Source organism: Rhipicephalus sanguineus, chromosome 2 (assembly GCF_013339695.2).
Source record: "Rhipicephalus sanguineus isolate Rsan-2018 chromosome 2, BIME_Rsan_1.4, whole genome shotgun sequence".
NCBI lineage: Eukaryota > Metazoa > Arthropoda > Arachnida > Ixodida > Ixodidae > Rhipicephalus > Rhipicephalus sanguineus.
The window spans coordinates 155,062,014-155,080,832 of NC_051177.1; the positions used below are offsets into that span (position 1 = coordinate 155,062,014).

General features: G+C 47.3%; 1 protein-coding gene across 1 annotated transcript in view; it reads right to left on the reverse strand.

The window, feature by feature from the left end:
• Positions 1 to 18,819, reverse strand: part of LOC119381994 (venom metalloproteinase antarease-like TtrivMP_A) — a 116,314-nt gene that overhangs the window by 66,971 nt on the left and 30,524 nt on the right. Inside the window, exons 6-7 of the mRNA XM_037649738.1 lie at positions 8,014 to 8,135; positions 5,301 to 5,375 (exon numbers count right to left, since the gene is read on the reverse strand). Of these exons, the coding sequence (XP_037505666.1) occupies positions 5,301 to 5,375; positions 8,014 to 8,135 (197 nt within the window). The remainder of the gene's footprint in view (positions 1 to 5,300; positions 5,376 to 8,013; positions 8,136 to 18,819) is intronic.

The window sequence follows — 18,819 nt, forward strand, 5'->3', positions numbered from 1 at the left end:
CTGAATTCTCAGAGCCATGCTGCAACGCTCCCGACCGGTGCGACGCTCGCTAGTGTAAGCTGAATCAAACGGGGCAATGTTCTGGTATCACTCTTCATTTTTCCGCTCTGGAAAGGCTATCCAAGTTTTGTAAGCTTGTGAATGCTCCAGGTGCCACTTGACTTGTATGTTATGCGAATCGCCGAACGCGCTTTGTGCCCTGTGGCACTGCTGAAGTACAGGACGCAAAGCCCTGTACCACAATTGAGTTGACTCGGAAAGCGGCAACGCAGCTACATACAGCGGTGTCCCGATGCCGTGTGGGAAGAAATTCAAACGAAAAACAGGCAGGTGTTTCGGCGATTGCTTAAAAGAGGGTCAAAACAACGTGCACAATTCGGTTCAAGGCCAGCTTGGAATCTTCTACAGTGACTAAAGCTGCGTGCCTCTCTTTTAGCGTTGCGATGTATTAGGCACAGCTCACAGCTAACGCGAGATAATATTTAAGCGTAGCGCATCCGAAAGATTGGTAGCTTGCGTGTTAGTTCCCCATGAGTTGTGCTAGTGCGAAAACACGGTGAGTATCTGAGTATCTGAAGGCTGGCAGCGTGGTAGGTATAGTTGTAGCAGGGTTCCTTCCGTGTACCAGCCTGAACGGCGTCATCTGTGTCGTTTCTTGTACCGCAGTTTTGTGGGCGAAAGTTCTTGTATTCAACGTCGACGTGCATAGCCAACTTGTCGGCGATAGTTTTATGCAACTGTTCTGTCATGCCATTCGTCTGCGGGTGGTAGGCGGTAGTCTTGCGATGGCTGGTCTTGCACTACCGCAGAATGCCTTGGGTTAGATAGGTCGTAAAAGTCGTTGCTCTGTCGGTGATGAGGACTTACAGTGCGCTATGTCGCAGCAGCTTTTCTCCACGAAGAAGTTTGCAACCCAAACGGTACCAAATTTGGGCACGGCTATCGTTTCGGCGTAGCGCGTTGAGGTAATATCTAACCACCACAATCCACTTGTTACCGGATATTGGCATCGGAAAAGATTCCAGTATTTACAGGCTGATTTGCTGGGATGGTATGTAATGTGGCTGGATCAGTTGTAAGGAACCCTGCCGGCATTGCCTCCGATGTTTTGCGTCGCTGATAGTCCCGTCCTCTTCTGAAATATTGGGCGATGTCGGCGTTAAGGGGCGACCAATAATAGTTGTCCTGAGTCCTCGCGAGCGTTCGTGAGAAGCGGGGCTGACCAGAAATCGCGCCGTCATGCAGGGACTAGGGAATCTCCTGAAGCAGTGCTGAAGGCGCAGTGATAATGCAGTCGGAGCACAATCTCGAGAAACTTTTTAACACGAAAGTGTTTTATGCCGGGGTACACCAAGATTTCAGTGACGTATTTCCGTCACGGAAATGACGTCGAAAAAATTTACACGACCAGATGTCAAAGAAAAAAAGTTCCATCAACGGGCATCGAACCCACGACCGCTCGGTCCGCAACAACAGATGCCGGGCACGCTATCCACTGCACCACGGCCACAGACTACATACGCTTTACAAACGCGCCTTTTATATCTACCATTCTTCCGGTCGGCGGGGCGGTGTTGCCCTCTGGGAGCAGTAAAGTAAAGCAAGTAAAGCAATTCTTCATTACTGTGGCCTCCACGACTAGCCCCTGCAACGCGTTACACGTCCGTCCCATTCGGCGCGTTTTCAATGGAAGTTGAATTTTGTCAAGGCCTTAACACACCGCGAGGTGGCGATCTTAGCGCAAGAGTCGTAAAAGTGTCGGCCTCACTCATAGCATCATGCTAATCCAAACCAAAAATAGCTCTGCGACGCGCGCCTGCATCACGTGGCAGTAACATCGCGTTCCCCGCTCACGTGCTGTCCCCGAGAAAAATCGCGGCCGGGCTACTGGGGCAGCACGACGCGCTTTGCGTTTCCCTCGCTTTGCGTTTCCCTCTAGTGCGGCCGTGGTGTTCAATCACATTTTAACACGCCGCGGGATGGCGACTAAGTTCTGCGTCCAATATGCGACGCTCTTATGGCTATCACTCCTCGTTCTCTGATTACGCTTTCACCATTAACTACTACAGCTACCACAAGGGTTTGTTTAATCATTTAACATGGACGTTAGTCGTCGAGATGATGATGTACCACCAATCATCAAAGTGGGAGCATCCATGTTATATGGTGCTGTAGCTGCCAGACATCAATTTACATTGTACAAACTCTCTTATATGAATGTACAATAAACATTCAGTTACTTCTGTAAGGGCACCGTTTACTTTCGTGTTATTCCGATTCCTGTGACGGAGGGATCAACCATCTTTTTTAAGAGTATGCCGTTTCGCAACAAGAACGAGGAAAATCCATGTGTGAATATTATCGGGATGACATCGGCCTTGCCTTTTAGGTACGCCGCAATGCTTCGTAGTTGTGGGTAAGTTCACTGTTGTTCGGCAAAGTGATTTCCTCTTGCTGATCCTAGAAAGGTGTTTCGTCCTGGCCGTCTAGCGCCGGCGGATCAATAGAGACGCGGGACAAGAAATCGGCGTCTGTCTTTCAGGCCGCGCTTCTGCACGACGGTGATGTCGAATTCTTGGAGTCTGACGCTGCACCGTGAGAGGTAACCTGAAGGGTCCTTCAAGTTTGCTAGCTAAAACAATGCGTGATTCTCGCTCACCACTTCAAAAAGGCCTGTCGTATAGATTGGGGCGCGACGTTGACGTGGCCCAGTTGATGTCAAGGCATTCCTTTCCGCCGTTGCGTCACTGTATTCGGCTTTGGATAAAGACCACCTAGCAGAAGTACTGACTGTTTTAAAACCATCTTTTCTCTGGACAAGTACGGCGCTGAGTACTACAGTGCTTGCGTCAGTGTGAATTTCAGTTTTCGGGCGGCGACGGTAGACGTCGTTATAGCTTATCAAATACTTCGATCTCTCGCTCTTTCTTCGTGAAGAGAACGTCAGATTTCGTTGGAAGTGTCAGCGGCGCGGCGATGCGGGAGAAGTTCTTCACGAAAGCGCCGATAATAGGCACCGAGACTACTACCGAGACCAAGAAATCGGCGAGGGCTTTCTTGTCGACGGGCTGAGATAAGTTCGCGATGGTGGACGCTTTCTGTAGATATTGGACAACTCCAGATTGGCTCATGACGTGCCCTAGGAAGAGTGCTGTTTGTACGAGAAATAGCACGTCTATGGTATCAGTGTGAGCCTGAATGACGCAAAGGCTTTTAACACCGTCTCGGGCCGTTTAATGTGGTCGTCGAAATTCGCTGAAAAAAATTACCACCATCTTCCCAAAGGGAACCCTGATGGGATGCGAAGCAGCAGCGCTGCGCACGGGTGGCGTCACGGGTTGAACGGCGCTAACGCGGTGGAGAGGGTGAAGGGAGAGAGAGGTGACACGTACACACATGTTTCAATGCGTACGCTAGGCGCGCGTCAGGTTTATTGCGCGTGAACCGACGAGTCGGCGGTGTAGCGAGCGGTGGTCGCGGTAGCGGAGCGAGCGGTGGTAGCGGCAGGTGTTGCGGGCGGACGGACGACGCGGCAGCTGTGGGCGCTGCGGCGAGCACGCGGCAGGCGAGGGAGAGAGTGACGTCAGCGCGCACTGCGAGTGGAGCGTAACGCCAACGCGCAGCTGCGGCATGACCTACTTGGCACCGCTCCAACACCTGCGGCGAGCGGAGCGTGTTGCGGCGCGTTCGTACGGACGCACGGAGGAACAGCGTTACACAGGCTAGTCAAAGAGCTGCTTCGCATCTAAAATGAGACGCCATCTAAATAAACGAGACAAGCCTGCCACTATGGGCCCGCCAGTACTCTGTCCATTACGCCTTGCAACGTCGCAGGTGCCGAACAAATCCTGATCGGCATGACCTTGAGGGCCCCTAAACAACCCAGAGGCCAGTATCCTGTAGTGATGTTGAAGTTGCGCGCAACTATTCAAGAATCACGTAGCCGCGGGAACGTTACCAATAGGTGTCGTAGTAGGAGAGCTACACGAGTTTGAGGATTCAAAAGTGGCCACAGCTCGCCTCCTCTAGCTTTCCCTAAGCTCCGTCCATCGGCTCGTCTGTCCTCCTGGCCGAGGCGGCGAGCGCGCGTACCTGTGAGCAAACAGGTTGTTTTTGCGGATTACATGACCCGCCGCGAATCCGACCTCACATCACAGCAACGCTGAGGATTGGCCAGAGCCCCGGAGCGGAGAAGAGATTGTTGCTAAGACTGTGGTGCGCCCACGGCCCGTAGAACTACCGCGTTTCGCATTGTTAATCGTGACGGCATTCTTGGCTTAGCTCGGCTATGCCAGGTTATACGTATCGTTAGCAAAGGTTCAGCTGATTATTCTTAGCTTTCCAGATTGTCTAGGATTAGCTCGATTGCCATGCTTACTGCTGCTCCAAGGACACACACACGGTATACATATTATGTCGCACATGCATATTTATTTTTACTCAACGTCAGTTTGCTTCTCTATTGCCACAAAGACGGCTCGGTGGTCAGTGAAGTAACACGCTGCCGTCGCTCAGCATCCTGGCGACACCGCTTTGCTAGACGTTCCTCCATTTCCCCCAGTGTCTCCATTAGCTACAGCGTATGTTGTACATTCGCGCTTTATAAGTCAGTGCAGTATAGCAATCAACAGTACTGCCTAAGTAATAGTGGAATTTTCAGAAAAAGAAAAGGCTGTGGAAAAATTACAAAACATCCTGCTACCGCCACTCCTACGAAAGGGTATTTTCCCCTTTCAGGTGTGTTCTAGCGACCCGTGGAGAACAGCTTACTTTAAAGGGTTAAATTTTCGTGCATGGTAATTTGCAGAAGTCTCTTCAACATACGGCGGCCTAGTGAAATGCGATTTCAATTAGTTATTTTTAAGAAGAATGAAAAAGATAATGTTACTTCCCCTGCAACATTTTGACGATACACACATATTTACTATTCGATTGAATAATTGAAAACACTGTTTCGCTTAAGTAATATTGGATTCTTATTTAGAAATTTCAATAATCTCACACCATTAGTATTTCGATTTTCAACTGATTGCCGGAAGCGCAGTGAGGAAATTAACAAACATTTAAATTGTTTGCTGCATCTCTACAGAGCCGCTGTGTCAGCGTAGTTTTGGACAGCAGTTATAACGCATTTCAGTAAAGCACTCCTTTAGGCTAGTGGAGACATGTTGGAAAGTCCCAAGCCTTACGTTGAGCACTGCTTTCATACTGTAGGTCGGCGCTTGTACATGAGTTCAAAGATCGATTGTAGAGACTATTAAACATTTACCACTTAACTTATAAAAATAAATTTGGCTTACACTTTTTGTCACCGTGATGCCCACCAGGACGAGCTGAACCCTCGGCTGCACCACGCTTCGATATCTCAGATTTGCCTGTTGAATAGAAGTAGCGCCAATATGAAATGCTTTTGACGGATTTGGAATAATTTTAAAACAATGCATTATTATGTCAACTCATGTATACTACAGAAATATTCATTGAAAAAGTAAAAATAAAATGGTTCAGGAAAGATGCAACGCACTCATGTGTATATCCAGTAAACACATAATTCAAGCTCTTTAGCTACATCCTGGGCATTGACTTTCTTTTTTACGCTTGGGAAAAACACTAAAGTTAACAGCCTGGTAAGCTCGGGTTAAAAGTTTTCGCCAATGCAAATTTCTAAACCGCATCTAATGACTGTCTTACAAGTATGCGTTGCAGTGCTTCTACAACCGACAACACGTAAAATTAACCGAGAGTATGAGGCGGATACAGACAAAATGGGATAAAAGAACCCATTATAAAGTCGGACCGAATAAATTCTGCTGAACAATAGACAGATGGGCTGAGGTTATTTCTGAAATCTTTTTGGAGAAAACTGTGGTACAGAGCTAACGCCTGAGGTACCACAACGTGCTGTCAAATATTTAGTGGAATAAAATTGTCAAACAATGATGCAATGAATGTTTTCTTAGAGTATCAGATAATATATCGGGTGTCCCAGCCATCTTTAGCCAAGGGTTAAAAGATACAATATTAGAGGCTGGCGAGTTAAATAAGTTGTGAATTGCTGACAGCCACCTTGCGCACTACAGATATTTTTCTGTTTTTTTAATTATTTAATTTGTTAATTAGCTTTATTTAACTAAATTGCTAAATATTGACTTTAGGCAAGAAATGCGACTTGAAAAGTTCGAGCGCATCTTCAGAAACCTCCAGTGCATTATTTGCGATGAAGAAAGCCTCACGTATACTATTTTTTTCCAAGATGCAAAGAAGGCCCGCAAAATACAAAAAGAACCACGTGACTAGCGCATTCGCGCGCAGCGAACATGCTGCCCTCAGCCGTGGTTTGAGTGAACGAAATCAGCTGCCGCCGTGACTCGCCGGCTCCGTTGCAGCGGTAGGCCGATAAATTGACGGTGGTTTCTTGGCCCGCGTCAGCCAGTCGGCGCGCGTGATGATGCAAGTTGTAGCGAGCATAGAGTTTCCTACAATACATACTAGAGGGGGCTATCGCGCTAGTGTCTATGGGAGTTGCAACGCATGGTGCTTCAGCCAGCATGGGAATGATGGGAAGTACAGAGAATTGACTAAACTTCGTTTTTTCGGCTCCGTTTGGCTCCGCCTCGCCTGCATTCGCGTTGTCGGAAGACGAAGTTCAGCAAAAGTCAGCAGTTACACTTCAATTTAACTTTTTTAGGCTAACAAATTCAAATTGGTCACGAAGTTCAAAACGGTCTATTCTTTTATCTGAAACAAACGCAAAGCACAGCAGTAAACAAAGCCACAAGTGCGTTCGAAGCCGTAAGCACGAAGATTAGGCAAATCCGTGTACTAGCCATCATTCCCATGGTGGCTGAACGATTGCAGCGCCAGAGTCCCCTGTAGTTATTTTTAAGGAACACTATGGTAGCGAGCGCGGGCGAAGAAACCACCGTTAACTTATCGCCTACCGCTTCAACGGAGCCGGCGTGTCGCGGCCACAGCTGGTTTCGTATAGCTCAAACCGCGGCTGAGGGCAGCATGTTCGCTGTGCGCGAATGCGCTAGTCATGTGGTTCTGTTTGTATTTAGCGAGCCTTTTTTTTTTTGCCGCTTGGAAAAAGTGGTAGACGTGAGACTTCCTTTCTCGCAAATAATGCAATGGGGGTTTCTGAAGGCGCTTTTAAGGTTTGCAAGTCGCATTTCTTGCCTCAAGTCCATATATCGCAATTTTGGTAAATAAACCTCATTAACAAATAATTAATTGCAAAACGAAAAATTGTGTGTAGCGCAAGGTGACTGTCAGCAATTTGTAACTGACTTCACTCGCCTCCCTCTAATATTGTATTTTTTAACCCTTCGCTATAGATAGCTGTGACACCCCGTATACACTATCCCAAATACACGCCCACCCTAATCATTATCGCACGTCTGACGTCTGCTATAAACACACGGAGTGTATTCAGGCAAGTGAGACGTCTTTAAAGGGCGCTAATCTCACGTTGGCATTTCCTTGCGCCCGGAAGAATAACATATAAGCGTCTTCCGCGCAGACGAGCTTGTTATGAAGTCGATTACAATTGTGTGACAATGCAAGCAGCAATATTATCTTGGTATTGCCGTCAAATTAGTCAACCTTCGCACTAAATTTTCATATCATAATCATCATCAGCTCATTTGACGTCAAATGCCAAAACGTCATCTGCCACTATCTGTTCTGCGCAAACTGACTTCATTTTATTCATTCCATGATGTCCATATAGATCAATTACTAATCCATTGGTCAAATAACCAACACATACGAAGCACTTAGCATTCACACTTTTTTCCTTACCCTCCGGAAATTTTTACATCGAATGAAGCTATGGTACTCGTGCTGGTAATAGCTCACAACGTGCCATTCGGCGTTCTCTTCCTGTGTACGCTTTACCACGTAGCACATAAAACATAGGATGACAAACCAACTTTATTTTGAGTCAATACACAGGCCGCACGTTCGTGTATCCAGAAATTGCTTGAGGTAATAAAGATACGTAATACGCACCGACGCTGTCAGAATGGCAACATATCGTGCAATTTTCTTTTCGACGTATTTTAAGGCTGCGCATATGAAGTGGTCAACAACAACGTAGACTTCTGGGTTTATTAGCAACGGCAAACGTGGCGCTGCGACAAAAGAAAGCGGGACACGTCAGTAAAACTTTCCGGGTAAGTGGTCTTCTAAAACGTGTATTAGCATTTCTGACGCTACCTGCCATGCTAACCAGAAGTCATCATCATTTACTTAAACGGCATTATTTCTACTGTATTGTGGCTCATTAAAACAAAGAAAACTGTGGTTTTGTCATGGCAAAAGTTGCATTGCTTGTCTGATTATTGTTTGCATGGAGATCCCTCAGCAGGATTCTGTTATTTGTGTTTGCTGCTCTGCGGCCTGATTCTCTAGTGTAACTAAGCCAGCAATTTCCATGTATGCTTATGAATGTGCTTTCTCACTTTCTGTGCTTCAATTAATGTGGTACCTTGTGCTTATACACTCATGTTTCATCTGCGTATGGCCGTTTCCCTTACCAAAAAAAAGCAGAAATGAAAGCTCATGCAATTTCCAGAAGTAATGATACTTCCATATTAGGTTACATGTACTGACTGCACTCAGTTGCAATTGTACGTACAGTATCAACGGAAAAGATTGGCACAAGTTACCGATTGCTGGAGCGGCAAGATTGCGACACGCGGCGCTGCGTTTTTCTCGAGCGCGCCGATATCGAGAGTGCCAAGCATACTGCATTTTCCAAACCAGGCCTAGCCGGCGGAAAGCGCTCCAATAAGCAGCTTTTTCTGGGCAACTGCGATAAAGATACGGTTGCTCGTAACTTCAGCGAAAAAAGAAAAACAAAAAGAATATCGTATGCATAGCCACATCTCGCAATACGCAATGGACAAGTGTTTCTTTAAGTATGGGCTTTCGGATGGGCCAACAGGACGATGGGCTGTTTTCCGCGGGTTCGCCGGCCACACCTGCTTTGTAAAGTGGATTTTGCTTGGCAATCTTGCTATCGACATCCTCGTGGACGACAGCGCCGGGTGTCGCAATGTGTCGGCTCCGGTCACCGTTCACTGGTGCAAATCTTTTTCTGTTGGGACTACCCTAGAAAACAATATGTGTCAAAGAAAACTATTGAGGAAAGTTTATAAATCATGGCTCTAGAAGCTTGCACAATGCATGCTGTGTATTGTCAAGGAATGAAAGGAGTGAATGAAAACTGGGAGCTGTTCATAAAGGTATAGTGACACTGATTGATAGTCAAAATCTTGTTTTCTTTACTTGTTCGAGGATAAACATTGTGTTGGTACATGTTTCATATGTGTTGCCGCATATTACGCCCAATGTTTGAACACTAGAAGTTTCGAGACAGACAAAGTTACCTCGACTAGGCTAATGCACACAATGAGAACCACAAAAATCGTCAGGAATGCAACACAAATGCACAAATGCCCGTCATTCCCAGCCAACATATAACACTAGCACAGCTATCTTGCAAGGACGGCAACAATGAAATACCGTTGCCAGCCAACGTGCAATATTGGCGGCGTCGTTGTATAAAGATGAAAAAACTGTCTATCCTTGTCAGTCAACAAAGAATACTGGAACTTCCATTCTATAGAAAGCGAGCAATGGCGCACACAGGGTCTTGATGTTTAAGTTGACATTTACTATGGCACAAAATATATGCTAAATAGTTGGACAAAACTTGTCTTACAGCTTTTGAGCAATGTAAAACAAGTACAAAGTTCTCAACTGAGTTTCGCGCGTGGCTGGAAATACTTTTATGAGAACTTTGCAATGCCTATTAAAAGCTAATGTTATTGTGGGATACAGCCACCGTATACATGGCAACTGTATAAAACAAAATATCCCTATCTTTACATTGATTGAAGCTGTATATAGCGTTGATGACTTATAGGAGTAGAATAGAATTCTAGTCTGCTTCGCAATGGGCATCTGCGCTGGTGCGGTTTTTGCGCACGTGCACTGAAGTTATTGTGCTGGCTTTAATAGCGGCAAGGAATCAAACCATTTCATGTGACATCAACCGCACCACGTATTTTTGTGTTTGCTACAGGACTGGTTGGATTACAGGATTGTACCTTTTTTGTGTGCGCGCTACAGCGATGTGCTGTCCAAGACTGAGTTTTCGCCCGCGGAATCTCCAAATGAGCGATCAGTTATGCCAGCATTCGCAACGCTTCAGGCAACCAGACGTATCCACTTTGAATAAATGTTCTCGGTGTTTGGGAGACCGGAGGAGCAGCGCGATGCCATGTTTTGCTCAAGAATTTTACATACTCTCCTGCCGGCAACGGGGTAGCGCGGTAGTGGCTGGTCATAAAACCTTTTCACTTGACGGCTGCTCCGCCCACGACGGTTCAGCGGCGGTTCCGTGCTTTCAATGCCTTTGAAAACAACGGTGTGAGACGCCGGGAGACGACGGGACCTCAGAAGATGCGTATGCGTTTTGGCCCCGTATAGCCGGCGGCTACGCTTTGTCAGTCAGTGGCGGTTACTTCCCGCGTTCGGGCTCCCGGCATCGGCGGGCGGGCACCCTTCAGTACTCAGTCGGGAGACATCGGGAAAAACGGAGTCGGATACCGAGACAGGATAGGATTCTACGGCGATGCCACAGTGAGGAAGCAGCTGCCCCGTGCTTCTTCGGGCCTGATTGTTTTGACTTTTGACGAGCCATCCGCAGCTGAGCGCCGATGTGCCCTGACAACTCGTAATCTTTCGGCTGAATATGTGTGCTTGTATTGCGTTCAGTAAGTCGTTTTTAGATATGAAGCATCTTATAGCGGAGTTCAATCCGGTGGTGGTGGTGATGGTGTACGGCGTGACCACCCTTACTGCGCATGCGCAAGCCATCTCCGCACACCTCCTCTCCCTCGCCACACCCCTCCCCTCCCCCTCTCCACATTTCATCTCACCACCCCCTCTCCCGTTTCCCTCTCTCCCCCCTCTCCACTCCCCCTCTGAAACGCGGGCGCTACATGCCGAAACGCTGCTTCGCATCGCCTCATCATCATCATCATCAGCCTGTCTACGCCTACTGCAGGGCAAAGGCCTCTCCCATGTTCAGCCAATCAACCCGGTCCTGTGCTTTCTGCTGCCACGTTATACCTAAAAACTTTTTAATCTCATCTGCCCACCTAATTTTCTGTCTCCCCCTCACGCGTTTGCTATCTCTTGGAATCCAGTCAGTTAGCCTTAATGACCACGGTTATCCTGCCGACGTGCTACGTGCCCATCCCATATACATTTCTTCTTCTTGATTTCAACTATGATATCCTTAACCCCCGTTTGTTCCCTGACCCCCTCTGCACTCTTCCTTTCTCTTAAGGTTACACCTATCATTTTCCTTTCCATCGCTCGCTGCGTCGTCCTCAATTTAAGTTGAACCCTCTTTGTAAGTCTCCAGGTTTCTGCTCCGTAGGTAAGTACCGGTAAGATGCAGCTGTTACATACCTTCCTTTTGAGGGATAGTGGTAGACTACCATTCATGATTTGATAATGCTTGCCGAATGAGCCCCATCCCATCCTTATTCTCGTTATTTCACTCTCATGGTTCGGCTCCGCGGTTACTACCTGTCCTAAGTAGACGTATTCCTTTACAACTTCCAGTGTGTCGCCCCCTATCCCAAAGCGGTGTTCTCTGTCAAGATTGTTCCACATTACTTTAGTTTTCTGCATATTAATTTTCAGACCTAGTCTTCTACTTTCCGTATCCAGTTCATTAATCATGAGTTGTAATTCGTCTCCCGCGTTACTCTTCGATGCAACGTCATCAGCGAATCGCAGGTTACCGAGATACTCTCCATTAACTCTTATCCCTAATTCTTCCCAATCTGGGGCCCTGAAAACCTCTTGTAAACACGCGGCCTCATGGTCGCATCGCCTCATGGAACCCTTTAGCGGAAGATAGGTGGTGTTTTTCATCCTTCTTTCCTTCATCGCATGTTACTTTCCGTGTTTTTCGTATGTGAAATAGGTGCTGCGTTTGTAAGTGTCTACATTATCACGTATTTTTTTCATATTGGTTGGTTTGTAAAGAGCCATGTGTCGGGCTTTGTTGTGCACGTAAAGTATGTGATGTACTCACCCTTGGAGATGTTGTCAGCATTTGCGTGCTTTATTTTGTTCTTTTGTCGCGTTGTCGACCCTCAGCTGAACATCTGTTATTCATTTGCCCTTCGCCGCCCGTTTCGCGCAGCGACATGAGGAATTTCTAGCACTCAAATTTTAAATGCGGAGCAGTGCTTAACGAACTTTTGCGACTTTGAGCGTATCTATCTCTCTATCTATCTAGCCGCCTACGATTTTGTGCCCTCCTGGCCGTTTCGTTGATCGGATGTATACCAAAATTGGTATGGCTAGCATGACTGTATTTCAAACATAAATCACAGGTCAGAACATCGATACCATGACACGCATGTCATGAACAGCATGATTTACATTCCACGGCCATGGCGCTTTTGAGGCCGTTCCGTTAATTTCATATATATACCAAAATTAGTATGGCGTGACAAGAGTTCATGACGAACATAATGACAAGTCCGAACATGCAAATCATGACTCGTATGTCATGTGCGGCATGATTTACATGCCATGCTCATGGTGCCCTCGCGGCCGTTTCGCTAGATTGATATACACCAAAATTGGTATTGCGCGATATGACTGTACGAAGAACATGATTAACAGTTGGTAACATGAAAACCATGACATGAATGTCATGTATGTCATGATTTACATACCAAGCTCATGGTGCATTCGCGGCTGTTTCGCTCGCTTGATATACACTAAAATTGGTATTGCGCGATGTGCCTGTATGAAGAACATGAATAACAGCTGGTAACACGAAAACCCGACATGCATGTCATGATTTACATGCCATGCTCATGGTTCGCTCGCGCACGTTTCGCTAGATTGATATACACCAAAATGGGTATTGCACAATGAGACTGTATGAAGAACATAAATAACCGTTGCTAACATGAAAACCATGACAGCATGTCATGATTTACATGCCACGCTCATAGTGTATTCGCGGTCGTTTCGCTAGCTTGATGTACACCAAAACTGCTAATACTCGACGCGACTGTACGACAAACGTAAATGAGAGGTGGTAACATGAATGTCATGACATGCATGACATGTACGACATGATTTACATACCACACTCATGGCACACTAGTGGCCGCTTCGCTAGATTGATATACACCGAAATTGGTGTTGTCCGATGTGACTGTGTGAAAAACATGAATAACAGGTGGTAACATGAAAATCATGAAATGCATGTCATGTATGTCATGATTTACATGCCACGCTCATGGTGCATTTGCGGCCGTTTTGCTCGTTTGATATACAGCAAAACTGGTATTGCGCGATGTGACTGCATGACGAATATAAACGACAGGTACTAATATGCGAATCACACTATATGCGCGTCATGTACGGTATGATTTACGTGACACTGTCATGGTGCGCTTCCGGCCGTTTTGTTCACTGGATATATAACAAAAAAGTGTATAGCATGACACAATGCGTGATGAACATAACTGATATTCATGCATTGTATATAAAATAATACACGTTTCATAAGCATGGTATATACCAGATTGTGCGTGGATGCGTGCATGACAAACATGCAATATATGTTGAAAAAGATAACATGGCATCAATGATTTCTTCTGGCTCAAAAACAAACAAGGCGATGTCTGCAGCTCTTTGCTGGCTGCTTCGCATTACATCGATTCTACCAGTGCGTGGGATCTGCCGGATTTTTTATTGGTTTTGAAGTTGTCGCTTTTCTTTCAAGCTCTAGCCGCAGTCACCATTTATATTAGGCCACGAACTTCCGGGTAGTTCAAAGTGGTTATGGATTTCGGCTGTATCGAGTGTCTGTTGAAGTGTAGATGTTAAGGTATTTCACTTTGTATTTCACTGCGCTTTTCATTCCCTTCCTTTGGACCCTTCGGTGAACTGACAACTCAAATAATCGCTAAGAAAGAGACGTTTTGGCTCTGTGTGTTTGTGACTGGTGCCTTTTCCGCAATTCCTAATATAAGAGCGGTATTCAAAAAAATCCGGCAGATCCTACGCACTGTGGGAATCTATCTAATGCTAAGCAGCCAGCAAAGAGTTGCATACATCGCCATTTTGCAAACATCGCCCTGCATACATCGACATGTCATGCCATACCAATTTTGGTACATATTGTGGACAACGTGTCGTCCACCTCACTGACACCGACTACATGCTCGACGACGACACCCAGAAGCCACTTCGTCTGATCGCTTCGGAAGACACCGAACTTCCGCCACTCCAAGAAAAAATTGGCACTATTACGTCCAACGACATCGACCAAGGCGACGTGTTGGTCTCGCCTTCATCACTTGCGCTCGTAAAGGCATAGTTCTTCCGTCGGGTGTCGTTCGTTTTCGCAATGAATCTGCCCTCATCACAGCCGTAAATTGTACATCGGAGAAGATTCTCCTGGCACAGAACAGTACGGTGTCCCGTGTTGCCGACCACGAGCCTGTATTCGTCATGCCACTGCAAGCCGTCTCATCCAAGGACCCTTCGGTCGGTGAGCATGCTTCTTCCTCCGCCTTTATCGCCGCCACCAGCAACGACTTGACAGCTTCACAGACGCAGCAGCTGCTTGCTTTGCTAAAGAAACACGCAAGTTCTTTCGATGTTTACTCGTCTACGTTGGGCCGCACTACCACTGCAGCGCATCGAAGTCAGACAGTCGGGACATCTATTGTACACCGCCGGCCCTACCGCGTGTCTCTTGCCGAGAGAAAAATTATAGAAGAAAACGTTGCAGACATGCTCAAACGTGAGGTAATACGCCCCTCATCTATCTAGCCCTTGGTGTCTCCTGTTGTTTTGGTCCGCAAAAAGGATGTCTCTGTGCGCTTTTGCGTGGATTACCGGGCGCTCAATAAGATCACCCGCAAGGACCTGTACCCCATGCCACGCATTGACGACGTCCTTGATTCCTTACAAGGCGCGGAACATTTTCAAGCCTTGACTTGCGTTCAGGATACTGGCAAATTCCCATGCATGAAGGCGATAAAGAGAAAACGGCGTTCGCAACCCCCGACGGGCTATGCAAATTCAGCGTGATGCCTTTCGGGCTGTGCAACGCGCCCGCGACTTTTGATCGCTTGATTGACACCGCGCTGCGCGGCCTCAAATGCAAAACTTGCCTTTGCTACCTGGACGATATTATTATCTTTTCGTGAACGCTTCCTCAGCACCTGCAATGCTTCGATGAAGTTTTGACGTGCCTGGCCGGCGCTGGTCTCCAACTCAACACCGGCCATTCGGTCCGCCGTCGCGAAGAGGACCCTCGATACTCGCCAACAACATCCCGGCGAGTCGTACAAATTGTCCTTGCGCTATGCCGGCGTGTCAAGTCGTCCATGCCGGAATCGGACAAAGTACGCCACATTTTGAAGGGCATAGGGGCTGTTGCCTTTAATGCCCTCGCTGCTCAGAACCCAACTACCATAGCTGACGTCGTCACCCATTGTCAGCGCCTCGATGCCCTGGATTCGGTCCGTCTACATCGAGACATTGGCGAACACCCTCCTACGTCTCATAAACATCTCCGTGACATCATAAGGGACATAATACGGGAAGAACTACAGTCGATGGGTTTCTCACCTGCTTCACTGTATTCTGCAGTCTTCTGGACCGGTCTTGCGCGACATCATCCGGGAGGAACTCACATCCATGACCTCCCCTGCGCACGTACAGCCACCTGCTTATCGGCCCATACCATCCTACGCCCATGTTGCTGCCGCGTCTTCCGGCGACGTAAACACGTTACCGCTACCATACGCACCACCCTGGCGTTCGACCCGCCCAGTATGCTACTACTGCGGGTTTCGCGGCCACATATCTCGCTTCTGCCGAGAGCGCCAGCAAGATGAGCGTCGAGGTTATGACATGCGTGAAAGGGATTTTTCCACTGGGGTCTCTTATGGTCAGCGTTGCTCGTCGCCCCCGCACCGGTCTCCCTCTCCTCCCGCGTCGAATCCACCACGGAACAGCCGATCCGCACGACGCCGCTCACCCTCGCCCTTTCGCCGCTCCTCTTCTCCACTTCGGCCTGCCTCATTCGCCACGGATAATCAGTCGAAAAACTTGGTGATGCAGTTTTTGGAGAACAAACTGAATTCCAATTTAGAACTGAAATTCCTCCATCAGGCCCGTGCAACATGGTTTTTGTGGTAGTGGAGGGAGTGCATGTCGGTGCTTTGGTGGACATGGGTGCGACATTTTCTGTTACACGTACTGATTTGTGTCAACGTTTGAACAAAGTGATGATGCCTTACGATGGACCGACGCTGGTCGCTGCCCAGGGCAACACCATTCACCCTTCCGTTTTTTTACTGCTCGTGTTTTTATCGACGGTATCCGTCGTCATATCCAGTTTGCTTTCCTGTCCCGTTGCACACCCGAAATAATTTTAGGGTGGGATTTTCTCTCAATATCCATTTAGCGAAACAGGTGAAAGCGCACCACGACAGTGTCAAGTAAATCATGTCTTACTTGACATTCACGCCATGATTTTCATGCCACCACCTGTTGTTTATGTTCGTCATACCATCATGTACGCATTGCCAGTTTTGGTGTATGTCAAGCTAATGAACCGCCCGCGAGAGCACAATGAGTATGGCATGTAAATCATGCCCTACATGTCATGCATGCCTTAATTTTCATGTTACCACCTTTCATTTGCGTTCGTCATACAGTCACGTCAAGCAATAGCAGTTTCAGTGTATGCCAAGCTAGCGAACCGGCCGCGAGAGCACCGTGAGTGTGGCATGTAAATCATGCCCTACATGACATGCATGCCATGATTGTCATGTTACCACCTGTCGTTGCAGTCACGTCACGCAATAGCAAATTTGGTAAATGTCAAGCCAGCAAAACGCCCGTAAGCGCACCATGAGCATGGCCGGTTTGTCATGCCGAACATGACATGCATGTCATGATTTTCATGTTGCCACCTCTCCCGCACGCTCTTCATACAGAAATCTTTTGTCACACCAGTTTGGTATGTATCCATTTACTTAAACAGCCGCGAGCTTCCCGACACCATCTCATGTAACCTATGCAGTAATACCATACATGTCAAGATTTTCATGTTATGACCAGTCATTTATGGTCGTCACACAGTCATGTTATGCCATACCAATTTTGGTATACATGCCATTAACAAAACGGCCAGGAGAGCACAAAGTCGTAGATAGATAGATAGATAGATAGATAGATAGATAGATAGATAGATAGATAGATAGATAGATACGCTCAAAGTAGCAGAAGTTCGCTAAGAAATGCTTCGCATTTCATAATTAGTGTTGGGTCTATGCATTTGTTACCTGCCAGCAAGCGCTTATCAGAACAAAGTGCTCACGAAAAGCGAAATTCCTTTGAAACCTTGCAGTATCTTTACCTTATGTATACATGCAGAATAAATTTGTGTTTACTCTCAACTTTTCTACGTTGATTATTCCTGCTGCTTGCCTAAAAGCAAAAGCATGGGCGACATGCATTTGTTTATATGCAAAAAAAATCTACCTCGTGTTAAACTATATATTCAGTGGAAAACATCGTAATGATATTGGCACAGACAACGAAAACGCTGGCATAAACCAGCGTTAAATGCTAGGAAAGAAATAACGATGGCGCAGCCAGCGGTGAAGGCTGGCAAAAAATATCGGAGCTACGAGTATTTGTACAATGTTGGCGGTACGTACGACAGACAAAGTTGGCTACAGCCATCTTTGCCATTATTGGCGATATGTTGAACGGACAATTTTGGCTAGAGCCATCTTTGCAAACATTGGACCATCATTGGCTTCCAACATTGGACCAATGCACATTTAGGTGTAACAAAACCCCAAAAGTGAACGTAGAACCATATTTCTGCCCATTTTTGCCAACCTTGGGCCGAATACTTCCAATGCTGGCGTGCTGCCTGGGGGTGTTCTCCCCGGAGTCATGTCAGTTCTTTAATCTGTTTCGTAAATAAGCCCTATACGGGTGTCATAGTTCGTATAGTCTCCTTAACGCATGTAATATTCCGTGGCACAACGCAGAATCGCAGCTGGCGTCAAAACACGTGAATGGCGCATTGAGTGGGTGGTTAAGAGCGCCCAGTCATAATAAATCATTAATATCCGCAACAGCATCAACAAAGTGTGCAGGTGCGCAGGTTAGGGTGTTGGCTAACGCACACAAAGTCTTTAGTTCGCCAGCTTACTGTTGTGTCGTGCGACCCCTGGTGACATGCTGAGACACCAGTGCTGTTGTGCTCTCTATTCATGCTACTGGGGAGAGCTGGGTCTCTGCCATGCCTCTTTGCTACCACCAATCCGGCGTGGTCATGCCGGTCATGTGACCCGTGCCTCGATGACCAATAGCCTTTCTTCTCCCTCCTTAAAACCGCCTGCAATAAACGCGGGAGAGCAGTCTCCCGTCAGTCTCGCCGAAGCTTGGTCTCTGCGTCGTCACTCCGCGCGCCCTCCCGTCGTTCGGCTGGTTCGGCCTCTCCGTCGGCCCGCCGCGGGTTACGCCGCGCTCCTGCCCTACACAACACATGGCGACGAGGTGCTGAACCCGGTTCGACAGGCGACGCCAGGAAGAGCACGACGTACGTGACACTACGCTACGAGTCACATTTTTCTGCTGCGCGTCGGTGCTGCTTCCTGCACGCTACAAGCGCGTCGACCTGACTTTTCTTTGTTTCCGCTCCAGCTCCCTCTACGACGCCAC